This window comes from Salmo salar, chromosome 23 (genome assembly GCF_965601325.2).
Source record: "Salmo salar chromosome 23, fSalSal1, whole genome shotgun sequence".
Taxonomy (NCBI): domain Eukaryota; kingdom Metazoa; phylum Chordata; class Actinopteri; order Salmoniformes; family Salmonidae; genus Salmo; species Salmo salar.
In genome coordinates, this window is record NC_138313.1 from 23,345,087 (window position 1) to 23,367,760 (window position 22,674).

Consider the following 22,674-nt stretch of genomic DNA (forward strand, 5'->3'; position numbering starts at 1 on the left):
ACCACTCCACACATTTCTTGTTAACAAACTATATTGTTGAAAAAATGACTTGTGTCATGCACAAAGTAGATGTCCTAACCGACTTGCCAAAACTATAGTTTATTAACAAGAAATTTGTGGAGTGGTTGAAAAACAAGTTTTAATGACTCCAACCTAAGTGTATGTAAACTTCTGACTTCAACTGTATATTAACATTGTTTGCAAACTGATATGTGACACAAATGAATGCCAAAATAACATGCAAAACAGGCAACCAAAGAAATAAAACTGCTACTGTGGCCAACAGTATTGTGCTGCTGATGGAGAAAACCATCGGCCGAATATCTGGGTCGTGTCCAGTTGGCATGAAACGGAAGAAAACGGCCAGAAATTGAGTGAAATGGGTGTATCTGAATGAGTCAAAAGAAACGTTCGTTTTCATTTCCAATTTGTTTGCCAAATGTTTTAAAACATTTTGGTTCGGTGTGCCCTAATGTACACGCTTGTAATTCACACAGAAACTACTTTGTCACAATTTTTTTTTCTAACACTTTCCCTGGTTGCTACTACTCTTGATCAACAAAACATTTTTTCTGTCTGATCAAAAACATGTAAGTCACTCCAACAAAACGATTTTGAGGTAGATGTATCTAATATTTCATAATTTGGAAAAAGTTACAAATGTAATCTAAAGTTAGATCTATAAACTATATATATACCATTATGGGAGCCCAAAGATAAATAATCCACATGTATAGAGAGAATTTTTATTTTATTTTAAATAAAGCAGTCAAATTTAAGGTAGGTAAATTGTCTTCATCTTACCTGACAACCTAGACCCACTACAATTTGCATACCGCCCCAACAGATCCACAGACGACACAATCACCATTGCACACTGCCCAATCCCAGCTGGACAAGAGAAATATCTATGTAAGAATGCTGTTCATCGACTACAGCTCAGCCTTCAACACCCTAGTGCCCTTCAAGCTCACCATTAAGCTCAGGGCTGAGCTGTAGTCGGGGGTCTGAACCCCTCCCTGTGCAACTGGGTCATGGACGGGCCGACCCCAAGTGGTGAAGGTAGCCAACAAAACCTCCACCACACTGATCCTCCACCACACTCATCCTCAACATGCTCAGCCCCCTCCTGTACTCCATATTCACCCATGACTGCTTGACCACACACGTCTCCAACTTAATCATCAACTTTGCAGAGGACACAATAGTGTGTCGTCTGCCTGATTACCAACAACGACGAGACAGTCTACAGGGAGGAGGTGAGCGTCCTGGCTGAGTGGTGCCAGAAACATAACCTCTTTCTCAACGTCAACAAAACGAAGGAGCTGATCGTGGACTATAGGAGACAGCAGACAGATCACGCCCCCATTCACATCGACGGGGGCGCAATGGAAAGGGTCAAAAGCTTCAAGTTCCTCTGCGTGCACATCACTGACGACCTGAAATGGTGCCGTCACACTGACAATGTGGTGAAAGCTGCGCAACAGCGCCTATTCAACCTCAGGAGGCTGAAGAAATACGGCTTTGTACCATTGAGAGCATCCTGTCAGGCTGTATCGACGCCTGGTATGGCAATTGCACCGACCACAACCGCAGGGCTCTCCAGAGAGTGTGAGGTCAAGCTCGACGGGGGCACACTGCCTGCCCTCCAAGACATCTACAGCACCCGGTGTCACAGGAAGGCCAAAACGGTTATCAAGGCCCTCAGCCACCCAAGCCACGGCCTGTTCACCTCGCTACCATCTAGAAGAAGGAGACAGTCCAGGTGCAAGCTGTTTTACCCACTTTATATGTATATACAGTGCCTTCAGAAAGTATTCACACCCCTTATCTTTTTCCACATGTTGTTGTGTTACAGCCTGAAAATTAAATGGATTACTGGCCTACACACAATACCCCATAATGTCAAAGTGAAATTGTGTTTTTCGATATGTTTACAAATTAATTAAAAATGAAAAGCTGAAATGTCTTGAGTCAATAAGTATTCAACCTCTTTGTTATGGCAAGCCTAACTAAGTTCAGGAGTAAACATTTGCTTAACAAGTCACTTAATAAGTTGCATGGACTCACTCTGTGTGCAATAATTGGGTTTAACTTGCACCCCAGACAATCAAGTACAAGTCAATTGTACCTACATTTGAATTTTCCAAATCATGTGCAAATCATCTATACGTATCTTGATTTAAGTGATAACGCCCTCAAAGCCGGTGTTTGTAGGATATATTGGCACGGGTGTTGTTAGGCCAGAGATAAAGTATATCCTCCAAACACCGACTTCGAGGGCATTATCACTTTTATACAACGGGTTACCAACATATTCAAATAATGATTGACATATTTTCATGAACATTTTTATTTTGATTAATTTATTCATACTATTTCATCCTTCCACAAGATATAGTTCCGACACAAATCTAGGGTTGCTGGTCGTTCGTTCTATCGGTTCGGTTGCTAGAGACGCGACCCAGCTGGCAACGTTCTTATCCCTTGCTTGCTAGCTAGCCAACTACGGCTAACATACAGTCACGTCAAAAAAGTGCAGCCAGAATAGCAGCAAAGTAGCTGCATTTGCATAAACTGTTTTCTAGAGAGATTTATTTGGATACATTTTGCCCGGGATAGAATATGTGCTCCCTCGTCAGGACACTATTGTAGCCAACAACACAGCTAACACAATCACTTCAAACTGAATCTGGAAAGACTGCAAACTAGCTGCACTTCTTTCGTTTGACCTTTTTTCAATTGATATTTCTTTATAATCATAAAAATAATGGCAGCTGATTCATGATTTCGACTGGCTGAGAAACGCTGCCTGCCTGTCTGTCTCGTCCCGACTCTCGACACGTTCATTACTATGGGACAGTTGGATATCGAATTTGAATATTAAAACAATGTTGCAAATGTCGGAGACAGACAGACAGAAAGGTTTGTATAAATCTCCACTGTTGAAAACTAAATGTTAGTTTAAAAGAAATTTGAGATAAAGTCTAGATGTTTTTTATAGTGGAGATCAAGTTAATAATTTGCCTGGCTGGGCTGATGAGACAGTGGATCAAATGGAACAGAGTAAATAGGCTTTTTTTGTGTGTGCACTTAGAACCTTTTTTTTCTCCCCAATTGGTAGTTACAGTCTTGTCCTATCGCTGCAACTCCCCTACAGACTCGGGAGAGGCGAAGGTCGAGAGTCATGCGTCCTCCGAAACACGACCCTACCAAGCCACACTGCTCACTTAACCCAAAGCTAGCCGCACCAATGTGTTGGAAGAAACACCGTAAGACTGCAGGCGCCCGGTCTGCCACAAGGAGTCGCTAGAGTGCAATGGGACAAGGACATCCCGGCCGGCCAAACCCTCCCCTAACCTGGACGATGCTGGGCCAATTGTGCGCCACCTCATGGATCTACCGGTCATAGTCAGCTGTGACACAGCCTGGGATCGAACCCGTGTCTGTAGTGACGCCTCGAGCACTGCAATGCAATAAGGATGCTACACAACCCCTTCTTCAATATCTCATGTCCTTCAGCACACCTCCAATGATCTCAGTGTAGCACCATTTGGCGGTATTCAGGCCCCCGATTGTCTCTTCTGTCCAACACCTTCTTAGCCATTATGTCCAAACCTCATGATGTGGTCTCTGGTGTTGTACTGTAAAGTTGTTGAAGCCAAAATAGATAGTCTGTCTGTGTAGAGTTCAGTTTAGAATAAGCCTATGTCATTTTTCTGTCTGCATATTGAGAGTTTCATCGGTCGGTCGGTCTGTCTGTCTGTTTGTCTGGCTGTCATTGACAGTTGAGTAGTGTTGTCTTCAGTCTGTTTGTGAGGCTCATAGACATAACACGAAGGGCAGCGATCCCAGGCATGAAAGTGTGTGACTGATCAACACCAATGAGGCCAGGGGATCAGCATTGAGCTCTGTCTGACATCTAGTGGTGGTGGAAATACTTAACTACACCCAGTAGAGGTACACATTTTTCTATTGTGTTATTGACTGTACGTTTGTTCATCCTATGTGTAACTCTGTGTTGTTGTTTTTGTCAGACTGCTTTGCTTTATCTTGGCCAGGTCGCAGTTGTAAATGAGAACATGTTCTCAACTGGCCTACCTGGTTAAATAAAGGGGAAATAAAACAATTATAATTCTCACCAATACAGTGCTCGGTTCAGAAACAACCCCTGTTCTCCTATCTGGACAGAGTACTGATGTTTGAATCAGTCCCCGATTAGAGGGGAAGAAGAATGAAAAACAGCAGCAGTGTTTGGGATTGTGCCTCTCACCAATGTGAGACATCCAGCCCACTAATAATACTGTAGATGTGTAGTATATAGGCCATTATCTGTAATAACAGGTCACATGAATTGGCCTAAATTAGGCCTAACATCAATGACCTGTTCTGTAATATAATTCTGACCCTATATATATGTTTAGGCCAATAGGCCTACTTTAGCCAACGGAGCATACTGTAATCGCTGAGGTGATTGATGAGTGTGCAGACTTTGAGCCTAAATACCATATGGAATGTTCATCTGTTTGGAATGTTTAAAAACTCATGGCATGTTTTTACCTACACAACCCCCACACCCCTCCTCCCCTCAACTGGAGCTATACTGTTGACCACACAGTCGGTGTTCGATAGGATAGACGTTGCCTTGTCTAGCGCAGGTTTTCTCAAACCCAGGGCTGCGTTCAATACATTTTTACATTATGGGACGTTCAATTAAACGGAAACGGTGCTGTACTGAATCACCAAAACGGGGAGCGGTTGGGGGAACGCTGTCAGCATGGCCGCTGCCCTTTAAATACGTCATTCGTTGCTTCAAGCCACAACCACGAAACGGTAGCAAATGTACCTCAAAATCTGTTCAAGAACGTTTTGGGGAAACGTGTCGTTCAGTACAAACCGTTCCGCAACGTAGCAAACGTTCAAGCGAACTGAACGCACAGGTTTAGTGTACGGTGGTCCCGCGCACCGCGCAGACAGCCAGCTCGAGCCTACCGGAGCGGTGTAACGTTCTCAAAGGTAAAGATGGCAGAACGACAGCAGAAACATGAAGGCGGCCGAGTGAAGATCGGACATTACCTCCTAGGAGACACTCTGGGCGTCGGCACCTTCGGCAAAGTAAAGAGTTAAGTGGCGTGCTTGTCAACAGTCATGTCGTGGGAACATTTGTTGTTATTGATTGTAACTTTGCGGCGGACTATTTAAATAGCTACGCAAAGTGCGTAGCTGTGGCTGCGTAGTTACGAATAGGCAATATTAACGTTGTCTCGGTTGATATGTAGAGAATGTGGTTTAGGTTTGTTGAAAGGTGAAATATTCCAGCAACATATCATTCCTAGCCTGTCCACTCATTCTTATCAGTAATGATAGGCTAAGCATGCATAATTACCTTCGACAACAATGATGGTGTAAAAACAAAACAGGTCACACATAATTGTATCGTCTGACCGCCAGTGAATGTTGGAGGTTGACTTTGCTAGTGACAGTAACGTTAGACATTTAAACTTGCCCTATATGGCTATGGAAAGGACATTTTAAAATGAAAATAAACATGAACGTTATAGCTTAATAGTGTTCATCATCACCAGTGTTCCCCAATCATGTAAACCATACAATGGCATGGACAGAATGAGAATCTAGAACGCCTCGTCAAGTTTCCTATTTTCTAGCAGTCTCAACGTGACCTTGTAGAATTCAGACCCCCCTCCTCCTCTCCCCCCTGCACTGCAGGAGGTGTGTTTGATTTGAGACATGAGTGTGACAGTGTGTAACCAGGAACTAGCCAACAATAAGTGTTGCTACATTGTAGCAAGCAGACAATATTGCAAAATTTTTAGACTGACTAACCATGAGCTACAGAGTACAGACAGACGATCAGACAGACACACTTGATTTATTCACCTTGTAATCTATGTGTATGGCTTTAGGCTTACTGTAATTGGTGTGTTGTGTTTTCCATGTTTATCGGTTTGTTATCTACATTTCTTATTGTTGTGAATAGATAGATATAGCTAGTCCAGTAATGTAAAAATAGTGATGAATCATGTCTTGTTAACTACTCTGAAACAACTAGGGTTTTGTTTTTTATCGGGCAATGAAAGTTTAGCTGAGCGTAGCATACACATCACACATTTTCCGGCCTATCTCCTACCTCAGTGTAGTCTGTGTGACCTTGGCAACGGAGGAAAAGACTAAACTGTTTTTAATATTTGACTCATCAGCACAAATTGTGCCCTGTAGCCTTCATTGTAGCAGATTGTAGCACACAATACATATTATTATACTTTTTTTGGACAAACTATGGACATTCCAGTTGGTTCACGTGGTGTGTGTGTGTGTGTGTGTGTGTGTGTGTGTGTGTGTGTGTGTGTGTGTGTGTGTGTGTGTGTGTGTGTGTGTGTGTGTGTGTGTGTGTGTGTGTGTGTGTGTGTGTGTGTGTGTGTGTGTGTGTGTGTGTGTGTGTGTGGTAGTTGGAGAGCACCAGTTGACAGGTCATAAGGTGGCAGTGAAGATCCTGAACAGACAGAAGATCAGGAGTCTGGACGTGGTGGGCAAGATCAAACGAGAGATACAGAACCTCAAACTCTTCAGACACCCTCACATCATCAAACTGTGAGGATTACGCATACGTGTTTGTTTTTTATGGGCCTAAGAAGTACCCCCCTCTCTCTCCCCCACACACATCCACATACACCCAGTGTTTGTTTACTATGGGCCTCAGGAGCACCCCCCCCCCCCCCCCCCTCCCCCACACACATCAACATACACTCAGTGTTTGTTTACTATGGGCCTCAGGAGCCCCCCCCCCCTCTCTCCCCCACACACATACCCACACGCACTGTGTTTGTTTACTATGGGCCTCAGGAGCACACACCCACAAGGAATTCCGTTTAGCTGAAATCTCTAGTTAAGAAGATGGAAGTTTATAATTCCTGCTTGGGTAAATCCCTTCCCACGTTTCTAGTCTCTCACCTCTCTTGCTCGCTCTCTCTCCCACACACCCACAAGGAATCAGTTTGCTCCGGTTAGCAGAAAACTGGTTAAGAAGATAAAAGTTTATAATTCCTACTTGGGTAAATCCCTTTCCAGGTGTCTAGACTCTCTCTCTCTCCATGTTATTTTTAGGGTTAGGCCACAGTGACATTGTGAGCTATGGCAGACGTGTTGGCTTCTGTAAGGTGTGTGTGTGTGTGTGTGTGTGTGTGTGTGTGTGTGTGTGTGTGTGTGTGTGTGTGTGTGTGTGTGTGTGTGTGTGTAGGTACCAGGTGATCAGTACTCCTACAGATTTCTTCATGGTGATGGAGTATGTCTCAGGAGGAGAGCTGTTTGACTACATCTGCAAACACGGACGGGTGAGACATACCTCTGACTGACTGAAAGACTGACTGTCTGAATGGCTGTCTATCTGTCTCTGACTGACTTACTGACTGAATGATTGACTGTCTGGTTGTTTGTTTGTTTGATTTATTTACAGACGACAATGCACATTAATCAACATCAATATTACATTAATGCAATACCCATATAAATGTGCCGGGGTTAGCCAAAAGCTAATTTGCACCCGTAGTCCCTGGGCAGCTAAGGACAATTACACAGCCACTATACAAATACTCACAAAAACAATACAAAATACAATACATCCAATAATATCATATTTCATTCTAATGACAACAACACTATCATCAACTGTTGTCTTACATATGAGGAACCACAAATAACTCGTGTGTACAGGTTTGGATAGATTTTAGCCATATTTTCAATTCAAATTTAAAAGTACAATCATCAGTGCAGCTTCTCAAGTCCATGGGCATTGCATTCCAGTGTTTTGTAGCTCTAAATGAGAAAGCCGGTTGGCCAATTTTACTGTGTCGAAAAGGGACAACGCAATCCCCTCTAGTTACTGCCCTTGTTATCCTGGAGGTGCTTTCCTTGAGCATGATATGCCTGCATAGGGGTGGAGGGGCAAGACTATGCAGGATCATAAAGACAAGGTTTGCATCTACATACTGCTTAAAGCTATCCAGACTAATAAATTATGTTTGTAAATGATATGACAATGGTGGTAACTGTTTGGTTTGATATCAAAAATCTTAAGTGTTTGTCGAGTGATTCAATTGGTTTCATAATAGTAGCTCTTTCTTGTGACCAGCATGTGAAGCAATATCTCAGACGTGAGATCACAGCATGCATATATAGTTTGTCGGCCTCCAGAGGAAGGAAAGGTCTGATAAACCTGAAGTTGGATAATCCAAACTTAGCCGTGTTAACCACCATCTTTACATGTTTCTTAAATGTCAAGTTGGAGTCCAAAATGACACCCAGATACCTGAAGTTAGACACAACTTTCAGATTCTTCCCCAAGAACAAGAACAGCTCGTTGGGAAGAATCTGAGGATTTCTTAGAGAAGTACACACAAACAGACTTGTCTATATAAATGCAGGCAAGAATTAGTCCTCCATTTAGAAACATGTACCATAGCTTCAGTTAATTTGTTAACAACTAGTTGTCTATTTTTTTTTTTAATGTACATACAGAAATGTATCGTCTGCATACATCTGCATGTTAACTTGTGGGCAAGCAAGTGGGAGATAATTTATATAAATGGTAAACAGAAGGGGGCCGAATATTGACCCTTGTGGGACCCCAATGTTATAGTAAAGAGAGTCCGACTGAGTGTCCCCCAAACGAACCCTTTGACTTCTGTTTGTCAGATAGGAATACATCCAACTAATGACTTCAGTGGACACATTAAGGTAGGATAGTTTGGATAGGACTTCATAATTCACAGTATCAAAGGCCTTTTTAAGATCCAAAAAGACTGCGCCGACTTCACCACCTATGTCCAGTTTAGATTTAATGTACTCCAGAAAATAGCAATTGGCTGTTCCGTTAGAATGGTTAGTTCTGAATCCAAATTGCATTTGATGTATGGAGTTGCCCTGAATGAGGTGATCAGTCAGATCATCAGCCACCCATCTTTCAGCTACTTTTGATAGCACTGGAAGAATGCTTAGGTCGATCATTTTCCACCAGTGTTGGGTCACCAGATTTTAAAACGCGTCTCACTGCAGCAGACTTCCAAGCATTGGGGAAGAACGCATATTTGATGGACAGACTAACTAGATGTACAATATGGCTAATCAGAGAATAATGTGTCTCTTCAGGAACACAGTGTCTAGACCAATTACATCTTTTGTTCTAGAGCTCCTGAAGAAGCTAATAATGCTGTCCTCTGCTGACGCTGAGATTTCAGTAATTGTGAATATTGGTTTATTATTATCTATGGGAGTGAGAACTGTGGTCTTGGTTGAAAATCTTTGAGCCAGTTCCCTGACAGAGTCAACAAAAAAATTGTTAAAATTGGAGTCTTAAATTAGAATCCCATGAACCTTTAATTCAGGATGTTTTTGGACTTTTCAGCTCCTCTCCCTGGTAGTTTGAAATTTTCCCAAATCACTTTGCCATTTCCTTTTGCTTCATTGATCACTCTAAGAATGAACTCTGCTTTTGCTTTTTTTATATTCCCAACCACCTTATTTCTCAGTGATGCAAATATACGTCTGTCATCATTCTTACCAGACTTCAGTCCTTTTTTCAAGGAGAAATCCCGTTCTCCAGAGGTCCTCGTTGAGCCATGGTAGAGAGGTTTTCCGTCTTGGTTTACGTTGAAATTTCCTAGTAAAAGAGGTATCCACTTTGTCAATAGCTGACAGAAATGTTCTGTATCCAGACTCTGGGTCTTCGTTGCTTAACAGATCAGACCAGTCAATTTGACTTATCGCTGCATCGTAGTTACTCTGCTCACTTTTCAGGATTTTTATTTTTATCGTACTGTTGCACATTAATATGGTTCTTACATCTCTTGTTAGTGAGCTTTCTAATCACCAATGTAACATTGTGGTGAGTTATACCAGTTAGTAAGTTACTAGACTTAATTATTTGATCAGGTCTCTTAGAAAGCACCAGATCAATTTGAGTCTGGGATGACTTTGTTCCTCTGGTTGGACCCTGTATTATTTGAGTCAGGTTGAAATAATCTGTGATCTCTGAGTTTTTTCCTGCAAGTTTTGTTTTCTCAGAAATCGCCCATGAAGATAATCTCCTTATGATCACATTCTTTAAGCATGGCATTTAGATGGTCATAAAACCAGATATCAGATGTTGGTGGTCGATATAATCCAATAATAGTGAGAGACATATGAGGGGAGAGGAAGACATTCAGCCTTATACCTTCAATGTCATTGGCATGTTTCCTAATGATACGATTGCATTTAAAGTTATCTTTCATGTACATAAGCCTTCTCCCCTGGCCCTCCTGAATATGGAATATCCAGGGACATTAAAGGCAGAAATGGGAGAAGATTTCTTCAACCATGTCTCAGAGAAACAGAAAAAAATCTAGATTAGAGTCGTTCAATAAATGTTCTACCAGTTCACTCTTAGAAATAATGCTACGAATATTCAGATGACCTCCCAATATTCCTCTAGGTTTGGAACGAGGGTCCCAGAGCATTTTAGCCTGATTAACGGTTTGAAAAAGTTTCATGGGTTAAAGTTTCTGTCTTGAAGGCAGGTTTTGTTGGGGACATGTATGAAGAGTTGGCATTAAAATGTAATGATCAGCAGATTGCTCATTCTCTTGAAAAGCCATGTCAGTGACAGAAGTTATGCTCACACACCATGCTGGTGTTGCAAACGCCATGCTATACCAACTGAGCCACGTCTTTGTCCTTGGGAGCCGAGGAATTATCCTCTTCAACGTCAGTCTCACGTTCAGTCATTTCAGCTGAGATATGTGAAACATCTGCCCTACTCATGGGGACAGGATTGTTGTCCTGCACATAGTGTGAAAAAGTTTCCTCTATCCACCTTATGTTGTCCAGTGTAGTAGGACTGTACTCTATCATCTCCTGACCCTTTCTGGCGTGCTGATTGTGTCATACTTTGATCCAGTGAGGGCCGATCTTTACAGACCGTGTTATAGGAATGATGGGTGCTGCTTCAACATACACAAAACGATCTCCATTGGAGCAGTTTGTAAGTTGACCCTTGTATCTTATCATGCATCTCATCACTCTCCCCACCACCTTACGTCCAGCTTTAGCCAGGAACTCAGTCACAACACTATCATCTGCTGATTCAGGTAGTTCTTTAATTGTAACTTGAATGGAGTTCTGGTCAGACATGCGCAACTTCAACCTGAACGGATTATTCTCTTTGAACACAACCTGTTTTCCTCTGACTGTTATTCCTCTTATCAGAAGCTTTGCCCTTGCTTCCTTACTGAGAATATATATATGCCAGAGTGCACGTACTCTCTGTACTGACCTCAAGTGGTCTGGATTAATTTCCTGTATGAGACTGTGGTAGAGCTCCTCCTCCTTAATGGGGTTGGCTATGGCCTCCTCCTTTGTCACGATTTCTCTCTCCATGATAAAAAGTGGTAAAACATTCTCCTTTGAGGCATTTCCACCCACAACCTTGCTCCAGGTCTCATTTTCCTTGACATCAGTTTTTGCATCGCTGGAAATAGCTACAGCAGCCATTTTAATTGTAGTGTTAATGATTAAAGTAATTTGTTTAACATTGAAATATATCAACAAAACTATTCAGCATTATACAGTGAGGATACTTCTTACTTAAGAATTGATGGATGGTTGATACTCAAATAGATATTTGCTGGATTCAGTGTTATCCAGCCATTGAAGCTTCCCAGCCGGGCCAAATACCCAAACAAAAGGGGATGTCAAAACACAACAAAACAAAATATGGATATATCATTCCGGACCTAAAGGCCGTCGGTCAATAGATCCAAAAACGAATCAAACAAGCAAACAAGCCATCTGATGAGTAGTACACTCCTGTCCTGCAGTTGTCCGATTGATTGATAGATAGATATAGACACAGGCCATTTTATGGTGCCATTTTTCATAGTGAAAGCATGTAGTCACATTAGAAACGAATAATCTCCTAACCTGTTCATCTGTACCTCATGTTGTGTGTAGGTAGAAGACAAAGAGGCTCGTCGGTTGTTCCAGCAGATTATCTCCGGTGTAGACTACTGCCACAGACACATGGTGGTGCACAGAGACCTCAAACCTGAGAATGTACTGCTGGACCATTCCAAGAACGCCAAAATAGCTGACTTTGGTACACTACACACACATGCACGATAGAGAGCACACACACACACACACACATAAATAACAAATTGAGTTGTCCACAATGCCATAACCACTATCAGCAGTAGCAAATGTCAAACCAAACCACTTGTGTTTTAGAATATACCGACACCTTAAACTGGAGACGGGGAGTGAGAGAGACAGAGGGAGGGAGAGCGAGCGACAGAGAGGGGAAGGGGGGGAGAGAGGTGGGAGAGGGAAGACAGAATATAATAACTTGTGTTTGTTTGGACAGTAAGGTTAGGTAAGGTTGGCATTTGAAGATAATGCTGAAAAACTGATGTGCTCTGGTCATCAGGGTTGTCCAACATGATGTCAGACGGGGAGTTCCTGAGGACCAGCTGTGGATCTCCAAACTACGCTGCTCCTGAAGTCATCTCCGGAAGGTGTGTGTGTGTGTTTAGGCTGTACGCAGATCCTTAGGTTGATACTGTAGGCTACATGTTGTGGCGTGATCGTGTATTCTGTGCTTTGTGCACAGGTTATACGCTGGCCCTGAGGTTGACATATGGAGCAGTGGGGTGATCCTGTATGCGTTGCTGTGTGGGACTCTGCCCTTTGATGACGAACACGTTCCCACACTGTTTAAGAAGATCAGAGGGGGCGTGTTCTATATGCCAGAATACCTCACTCGCCCCGTCGCCTCCCTGCTGCTGCTCATGCTGCAGGTCGACCCGCTCAAGAGGGCTACCATTAAAGACATTAGGTGACCCCTGACCTCTAACCTTCCCTACTGATGATGATGCTCATGTTTTTAATGTGATTAAGCTTGTTTGTGGTGGTTGAAGGTTGGTCCAGAGAAAAATAATAGAAGAATAATGGATAGTAACTGTTACTGTGTGTGTGTGTGTGTGTGTGTGTGTGTGTGTGTGTGTGTGTAGGGAACATGAGTGGTTTAAGCAGGACCTGCCAGGCTACCTGTTTCCTGAGGACCCTTCCTATGACTCCACCATTCTGGATGAGGAGGCAGTCCGAGAGGTGTGTGACAAGTTTGAGAGCACCGAGTCTGAGGTGATGTCCAGCCTGTACAGCGGAGACCCTCAGGTATGCACGCAACACAGGCATGTACGCACACACGCTAAGTCATACAGTACGCACTCACCCTCTCCCCCTCTTCTCTCACCCTCTCTCTTACTCTCTCCCTCCGTCTCTTTCCAGGACCAGCTAGCAGTAGCGTACCATCTGATCATAGACAACCGGCGCATCATGACCCAGGCCAGCGAGTTCTACCTGGCCTCCAGCCCTCCCCAGGGATCCTTCATGGAGGATGGCATGTCACTGCCCCCAGGGGTCAAACCACACCCAGAGAGGATGCCCCCCCTGCTGGTAGACAGCCCCAAGGCAATGATTTCTACCGGGTTTTATTCTATGTACCATGTTTAATGTATATACAATCAGATACAATATCTCTGAAGTGTAAACACTTGATGATGTGCTTCTTCCGCGATACCAGTGTAGCAAATGCAACGTTGGCAGTATAGTTTTGCATGAAGTCTTCTTGTCCTCATGTATTTATGACTGCTTGTTGGGGATAATAAAGATTCTCTCCGCTCTGTCTGTCTGCAGGCGCGCTGCCCGCTGGATGCCCTCAACACCACCAGAGCCAAACCCCTGGCAGTGAAGAAAGCCAAGTGGCATCTGGGCATCAGGAGTCAGAGCAGACCCTATGACATCATGGCTGAGGTCTACAGGGCTATGAGACAGCTACAGTATGACTGGAAGGTGAGGCTGTGTGTGTGGAAAGCATTCAGAAATTATTCAGACCACTTGACTTTTTCTGAAATTGATCAACATTTTTTTTTTCTTCTCATCAATCTACACACAATACCCCATAATGACACAGCGATAACAATTTTTTGGACATTTTTGCAAATTTCTTAAAAATAAATAACAGAAATACCTTATTTACATAAGTATTCAGACCCTTAGCTATGAGACTCGAAATTGAGCTCAGTGCATCCTGTTTTCATTGATCATCCTTGAGATGTTTCTACAACTTGATTGGAGTCCACCTGTGGTAAATTCAATTGATTGGACATGATTTGGAAAGGCATAAACCTGTCTATATAAGGTCCCACAGTTGACAGTGCATGTCAGAGCAAAAACCAAGCCATGAGCTCTAAAGTATTGTCCGTAGAGCTCTGAGACAGGATTGTGTCGAAGCACAGATCTGGGGAAGTGTACCAAAACATTTCTGCAGCATTGAAGGTCTTCAAGAACACAGTGGCCTCCATCATTCTTAAAAGGAAGATGTTAAGAACCACCAAGATTCTTCCTAGAGCTGGCCGCCCGGCCAAACTGAGCAATCAGGGGAGAAGGGCCTTGGTCAGGGAGGTGAGCAAGAACCCGATGGTCACTCCGACAGAGCTCCAGAGTTCCTCTGTGGTGATGGGAGAATCTTCCAGAAGGTCAACTATCTCAGCAGCATTCCACCAATCAGGTCTTTATGGTAGAGTGGCCAGATGGAAGCCACTCCTCAGTAAAAGGCACATGACCGCCTTGGAGTTTGCCAAAGGCGCCTAAAGGACTCTGACCATGAGGAACAAGATTCTATGCTCTGATGAAACCAAGATTGAACTCTTTGGCCTGAATGCCATGCGTCACATCTGGAGGAAACCAGGCACCGCACATCACCTGGCCAATACCATCCCTACGGTGAAGCATGGTGGTGGCAGCAGCATCATGCTGTGGGGATGTTTTTCAGCGGCAGGGACTGGGAGACTTGTAAAGATTGAGGAAAAGATGAATTGCGCAAAGTACAGAGAGATCCTTGATGAAAACCTGCTCCAGAGCACTCAGGACCTCAGACTGGGATGAAGGTTCACCTTCCAACAGGACAACAGCCAAGACAATGCAGGAAGGGCTTCTGGACAAGTCTCTGAATGTCCTTGAGTGGCCCGGACTTGAACCCAATCGAACATCTCTGGAGAGACCTGAAAATAGCTTTGCAGCGACGCTCCACATTCACCCTGACAGAGCTTAAGAGGATCTGCAGAGAAGAATGGGAGAAACTCCCCAAATACAGGTGTGCGACGCGTGTAGTATCATACCCAAGAAGACACAAGGCTGTAATCGCTGCCAAAGGTGCTTCAGCAAAGTACTGAGTAAAGGGTCTGAATACTTATATAAATGTCATATATTTCAGTAATAATAATACATTTGCAAAATTTTCAAAACTGTTTTTGCTTTGTCATGGGGTATTGTGTGTAGATTGATGAGGGGAAAATGTATTTAATACATATAAATATAAGGCTGTAATGTAACAAAATGTGCAAAATGCACCGTGTGTATGTATATATATACTCAGCAAAAAAAGAAACGTCCCTTTTTCAGGACCCTGTCTTTCAAAGATAATTCGTAAAAGTCCAAATAACTAATAACACAGATCTTCATTGTAAAGGGTTTAAACACTGTTTACCATGCTTGTTCAGTGAACCATAAACAATTAATAAACATGCACCTGTGGAACAGGTGAACATCATTAAGACACTAACAGCTTACAGACGGTAGGCAATTAAGGTCACAGTTATGAAAACGTAGGACACTAAAGAGGCCTTTCTACTGACTCTGAAAAACATCAAAAGAAAGATGCCCAGGGTCCCTGCTCATCTGCGTGAATGTGCCTTAGGCATGCTGCAAGGAGGCATGAGGACTGCAGATGTGGCCAGGGCAATAAATTGCAATGTCCGTACTGTGAGACGCCTAAGACAGCACTACAGGGAGACAGGACGGACCGCTGATCGTCCTCGCAGTGGCAGACCACGTGTAACAACACCTGCACAGGATCGGTACATCCAAATATCACACATGCGGGACAGGTACAGGATATCAACAACAACTGCCCGAGTTACACCAGGAATGCACAATCCCTCCATCAGTGCTCAGACTGTCCGCAATAGGCTGAGAGAGGCTGGACTGAGGGCTTGTAGGTCTGTTGTAAGGCAGGTCCTCACCAGACATCACCGGCAACAACGTCGCCTATGGGCACAAACCCACCGTCGCTGGACTAGACAGGACTGGCAAAAAGTGCCTCCAGCCTTGGTTTTGTCTCACCAGGGGTGATGGTCGGATTCGCGTTTGTCGTCGAAGGAATGAGCGTTACACCGAGGCCTGTACTCTGGAGGGGGATCGATTTGGAGGTGGAGAGTCTGTCATGGTCTGGGGCGGTGTGTCACAGCATCATTTGACTGAGCTTGTTGTCATTGCAGGAAATCTTAACGCTGTGCATTACAGGGAAGACATCCTCCTCCCTCATTTGGTACCCTTCCTGCAGGCTCATCCTGACATGACCCTCCAGCATGACAATGCCATCAGCCATACTGCTCGTTCTGTGCGTGATTTCCTGCAAGACAGGAATGTCAGTGTTCTGCCATGGCCAGCGAAGAGCCTGGATCTCAATCCCATTGAGCATGTCTGGGACCTGTTGGATCGGAGGGTGAGGGCTAGGGCCATTCCCCCCCCGAAATGTCTGGGAACTTGCAGGTGCCTTGGTGGAAGAGTGGGGTAACATCTCACAGCAAGAACTAGTAAATCTGGTGCAGTCCATGAGGAGGAGATGCACTGCAGTACTTAATGCAGCTGGTGGCCATACCAGATACTGACTGTTACTTTTGATTTTGCCCCCCCCCCCCTTTGTTCAGGGACACATTATTCAATTTCTGTTAGTCACATGTCTGTGGAACTTGTTCAGTTCATGTCTGTTGTTGAATCTTGTTATGTTCATACAAATATTTACACATGTTAAGTTTGCTGAAAATAAATGAGGTTGACAGTGAGAGGACGTTTCTTTTTTTGCTGAGTTTATATCACTGTACATGTTAAGGTGTGTGTGTGTGTGTGTGTGTGTGTGTGTGTGTGTGTGTGTGTGTGTGTGTGTGTGTGTGTGTGTGTGTGTGTGTGGTGTGTGTGTGTGTGTGTGTGTGTGTGTGTGTGTGTGTGTGTGTGTGTGTGTGTGTGTGTGTGTGTGTAGATGTTAACTGCAATAAGCAACATTTTAGGCAACCCAACCAAATTCACATAGAAATTATTGATCTGTCATCCTCATTGAAAGCAAGTCTAAGAAGCGGTAGATCGGTTCTATGTGTGCTATTTCTATGCTTCCCGGTATGTTTAGGTGGTGAACCCGTATCACCTGCGTGTTCGGAGGAAGAACCCAGTAACAGGCAACCTGGTGAAGATGTGTCTCCAGCTGTACCAAGTAGACAACAGATCCTACCTGCTGGACTTTAAAAGCATCGACGGTACGCCAGCTACACAGCATATTTATAACAGGAAACTGACTTTTTGATATCTGGTTAATTCTGAAAACAGAATTTAGAGAGTTTCCTCCTTTTACAACGTATTACTGAGTGCAGAAGATGAGTAATGACAAAAACACTAATCTCTCCTCCCCCAGATGACATCATGGACGCAGTAGGGTTTAAGTCGGGCTCCTCCACCCCCCAGAGGTCAGGCTCCACTGCAGGGCTCCACAGACCCAGACTCAGTGTGGACTCAGCCTGTCCTGCTGTGGATCTCCCCAAGCTCAGCTCCTCTCTGCCTGGGTCGCTGTGCTCCAGCGCTGCCCTCCTCACCTCCGCCCCCACCCCGCGGCAGGGCAGCCACACTATGGACTTCTTTGAGATGTGTGCCAGTCTCATCACCACGCTGGCCCGCTAGAGAGGGTAAACCCCCACTGGGTAACTAGGGGCCTGGAGTTTTTCCTGGTCAATGTCATATAGTCCGGAAAACTCCAGGTCCCACCTGCATAACCATCTGAAACAGAACACTGCCCTGCACCTATTTAGACAGTTTTATATTGGTGTGATCCTGACCTAATTCTCCAAGTACTGCAGAACACTGACCACTGCAGGGCAGACATGCCTCTAACCACAGATCTAGGGTCAGTTGTTACCTCCTGGTGTTGTAGTTTGGGCTAGGCAAGATAAACTGATCCTAGATCTCTGGTTAGGCTTCCTGTCTGTCTAGAGCAGGGATGGGCAACGTTGATGGGGGTAGGGGCCACAAAAAATCTGAACTCATCATTAGGGGGTGCGGTGGCTCGCGGGACTGCTTACCCACATCCATACACACACATGCAGTCAGTGTTTTGGAGGCCCTAAGCAAAATTTGGCAATTTATATATTTTTTTAGTTTAGTCTTGACAGCGGAAGGAATTGATCTGCGGGCCTACAAAAGTGGCCATGCGACCCGCGGGCCACCAGTTTCCCATCCCTGGTCTAGAGCCAGTCTGCCAGAGCCAGTCTGGCCGTGGGAAAGGTTAGAGGTCTCACTTGTTGGGGCAAGGTCACGTTAAGTCAAATCTACTGTAGCTCCCATATGGCGCGTTCACATGCTAGTCGAAACTAAGAAACTGACATTTCTAACTGGTTGTAGTTATGCAAGTGCAGCATTCAACCAGTTAGCATGTCGGACATTTCTGAGTTTCCTAGTTCCGACTAGCATGTGAATGCGGCAATAATGTTTGTTTACAGATAAGCGGCGCCTCCCTGACTACTCTCAACCTCCAATCAGCTCCAGAATAGCCACCACTGTAGAACAAACACACTGAGCATTTTATATATGGTTTTATATGGTTTTTGTAACGACACAGATTTTGTTATCCATATGTATCATATATATTTATATTACTGTTACTTTGAGTAGTGTAGTAGCTGTTGATTGTAACATACCAGAAATGAAGTTAGAGAGGATTGTTATTATTATTTAGATATCATATTCTTATTTATTTTAAACAGGTTGTTTTATAGGCTCTGTGTGGTACTGAATATTGAGTATTGGAGCACTGCTGATGTTTGAGAATTATATACTGACTTAAGAGATTGTAGGTGATGAGAGAGAGAGGAGGCTAACTGACTGGCAATATTGTTCTGTGGATTAGTTAGCATTGATGCTAACTGACGGAGGAGGAGGGAAGGAAGTGTATCTGTAGTGAACCTTTCTCCAGGTGCCTTAACACGCGTTGTTTCTAGCTTGGTGGCTGTTTTTGTTTGTAGAAACAGAATGGCAAGCAGACTGTTTTTGTGTGTGTGTGTGTGTGTGTACACTCCTGTGTGTAGAGGAGAGGACTGACAGACAGCTTGCCAGGGATTGGTCAGGAGAAGACATACGGTACTGTAGTTTATGTGCCAATGAGATTTGAGTTCTGACTAACATAACTAAAGATACAGGAAGAGGGAGAATAGATATGACAGAACACTGGAACAAATCTCCCTTTACCAATTGTCAAATGGTTTACAGTATATAGTCTTCCGGACTCCTGTCTCTTGTTCGGCTGGAGCCAGTGAGGGCTGGGCTCTTGCTGATCTGATGCATGCTAGTGTGTGGGTGTTTCTCTGGTCTGTTCTGGTACCATAATGGTTGTCCCGTTTGTTATTAAATGTAGAATCATTTGTCTCTCTCTCTCTCTTTCCTTCCCTCCCTCTAGAGTTATTGGTTTGTTGTGTATATTTGCAGTAGTGTGTGTTTCGCCGAGGGAATTGTAGACCTCTGTTGGGCCAGTTAAAGAGTCAAAAAAGACACTAAACCTCTCTTCTTTCCTTCTGTTTCCTTGTCATTTGTTTCCTTGTTGTTTGTCCTGTGCAGCAGTTCTGTCATCACATCTCTATTCTGAGAGCGTAGTCTGTTTTGTCTGTGTATGACACTATACATGCAAGACAGTACCCACGTATGTATACTCCCATCTAGTACCGGTCGGACCCCCCTTTGTCTCCAGAACAGTCTGAATTCTTCAGGGGATTCTACAAGGTGTCAAACATTCCACAGGGATGTTGGTCCATGCTAATGCGATGGCGCCATGCAGTTAGTGTAGATTGGACGGCGGTACATTCATGCTGCGAACATCCATCTCATCCTAAAGACGTTCTATTGGGTTGAGGTCTGGGGACTGAGCAGGCCACTCAAGTAAACTGAACTCGCTGGCATGTTCCAGGGGATGTTTTCCCACTCCTCAGTTGTTCAGTGTTGGTTATCGCGTACCCACCTGAGCCATTTGTTGTTTTTAGCTGATAGGAGTGGAACCCGGTGTGGTGGTCTGCTGCAATAGCCCATCCGTGACGAGTTTGTTTGTGACCCACCTGTTGGCTTGCACGATTTTTGCCATTCTCCTTCGACCTCTCATCAACGAGCTGTTTTCACCCACAGGGCTGCTGCTGACTGGGTGTTATTTGTTTGTCCCACCATTCTCTGTAAACCCTAGACACTGTCGTGTGTGAAAAGCCCAGGAGGACGGACGTTTCTGAGATACTGCAACCGGGGCATGGCGCCGATGATCATACTTGGCTAAAAGTCGCTTAAGTCACTTGTTTTGCCCATTCTAACGTTCAATTGAACAGTAACCGAATGCCTGTTTTATATAACAAGCCACAGCCATGTGACTCAGTGTCTGTAGGAGCGATACATTTTTGTGAACTGGGTGGTGTACTTAATAAATTGGCATATCCTATATACATACATACATACATACATACATACATACATACTGTGGGTACAAAACATTATGAACACCTGCTCCATGACAGACTGACCAGGTGAAAGCTATGATCCCTTATTGACGTAATTTGTTAAATCCACTTCAGTCCATGTAGATTAGTGGTCACCAAACATTTCTATAGAAAAGCCAAGCCTGATTTTGTGTGTGTTGGGGGTAGGTGCACTTGATTCAAGCGGACCGGGAGATCTGTTGCTAAATCGAGTGCGCCTACTGTGCTGGCAATCGAATAGCTGAAATTACCGTACAGAGCCTCCACGACCCCGGCCACCGTAAACACGTTTGATACTAGCCTAGGTAAAATGGAATAACTTTTAAAACCACGACCACAGAAATACTGTAAAATAATACAGCAAAGCGCTGCAGTTTTATGAGTGAGTTTGTTTTTATTCAACACTGTCACCCTGCTTTTATTGAACACTATTACAAAACATAAACCGCTCTTCTCCCTTTTCCCACTCGCGCTGCAATGAGTAGCCAAGTGTATCGATAGTCCTGCGTTTTTATTGTTATTAGCGTCGTGTCTATTTTAATATCGAGGAATATTTCACTTTCGCTGGTCATAGGAACCGCATGAGGCAGATGCGGCGCGACTCGAGTTTCGCCATCAAGTGGAAGACGGTGTCTCTTTGGTCAGTCTCACCGGAGGAAAGGAAGGAGAGAGCAGTGACCGTGAAAGGCGGACCCGCTGCGGCTCTCTTCCTCCCTCCACTGAGAATAATGCTCTGTTCAAGACAGCTACTCTGGAAAAACGAGATCCGACTGGATCCGACGGGAAAATGGTTTTGAACGGTCATCCAACGCGGAATTCCTAGTCGGAAACTCGCATCTTTCTAGAGCTCCGACCTCAAGATCACAGACGTCGTTTTTTTCTCTCGAGTTCCCAGTTGTCTTGAAAGCACAATGGCCATCAGATGCAAGTGCTGTACCATATAATTTATGCTCAGCTGTGCCTTGCAAGTGCTACAAAAACTGATATGTTATCAAAGCTCAAGTTTTGAAAGATAATATGGTCTGAGAAGAACAATATTGGCAGACCAGGCATATCGCCAATATGCTGCGATAATGTATTAGGACTACTGCACAAACCCCATTCCTACAGAGCTGTTTTTATTAGGTTACATTTTTCAAGTAATGTAAAAATAAAAAAATTGAGCAGTAGATCTTGGCTTGCTTTTTGAATGCGAAAGCGATCTTGACTCAAAGGTTGGTGACCACTGGTGTAGATGAAGGGGAGGAGACAGGTTAAAGAAGGATTTTGAAGCCTTGAGACAATAGAGACATGGATTCTGTATGTGTGCAATTCAGAGGGTGACTGGGCAAGACAAAATATTTAAGTGCCTTTGAATAGGGTATGGTAGTAGGTGCCAGGCATGTCGGTTTGTGTCAAGAACTGCAACGCTGCTGGGATTTTCATGTTCAACAGTTTCCCATGTGTATCAAGAATGGTCCACCACCCAAAAGACATCCAGCCAACTTGACACAAGCATTGGAGTCATGGGCCAGCATCCCTGTGGAACGCTTTTGACGTCTTGTAGAGTCCATGCCCCAACGAATTGAGGCTGTTCTGAGGGCAAACTGGTGGAACTCAATATTAGGAAGATTCTTAATGTTTTGAACACCGTGTATATCTGACTGTAGCTGCTACAAGGTCAGGGAGAAACTCTCCTTCCTGCTGCTACACTCATGCAATTACTCACAGCAATGACCTGATATTCTGTTACTTACACACACATACTACTTCAAGTTATACACACCCACTCTGTCAGTGTAAGGTGTACCTCTTTCCAAGGGTTAAGGTGTGTTGTCACCGTATCCAGACTTCTGGAACCAAAGTGTTCTTCTCTTCTGTCTGTGTGTGCGTGAGAGCGAAATGTACCTCTTCCTCTCTGTCTGAGGTGTGGTTTTCAGTGTTATATGCATTGCATGACGTTGCTGTTCTGATTTGCACTTTACTGAGTATTTATTGTCAAACACAATTAAACTGACCTAAACACTAGACCACT

The 22,674-nt window shown here is 44.0% G+C and overlaps 1 protein-coding gene across 2 annotated transcripts; it reads left to right on the top strand.

The window, feature by feature from the left end:
• The first annotated feature begins 4,721 nt into the window (after positions 1-4,721).
• On the top strand, positions 4,722-22,669 carry prkaa2 (protein kinase, AMP-activated, alpha 2 catalytic subunit). 2 transcript variants are annotated; one of them, XM_014169239.3, is made up of 11 exons: positions 4,722-5,122; positions 6,468-6,609; positions 7,256-7,349; positions 12,004-12,148; positions 12,479-12,566; positions 12,662-12,886; positions 13,062-13,224; positions 13,339-13,506; positions 13,747-13,902; positions 17,294-17,420; positions 17,576-22,669. In XM_014169239.3, exons 1-11 carry the CDS (start codon positions 5,023-5,025, stop codon positions 17,836-17,838), a joined length of 1,671 nt encoding a protein of 556 aa, XP_014024714.1. In that variant the 5' UTR covers positions 4,722-5,022; the 3' UTR covers positions 17,839-22,669. The 2 variants fall into 2 exon arrangements, with proteins under 2 accessions (XP_014024714.1, XP_014024713.1); XM_014169238.3 differs by having other exon boundaries at positions 4,725-5,122; positions 13,339-13,521.
• The last annotated feature ends 5 nt before the right edge of the window (positions 22,670-22,674 follow it).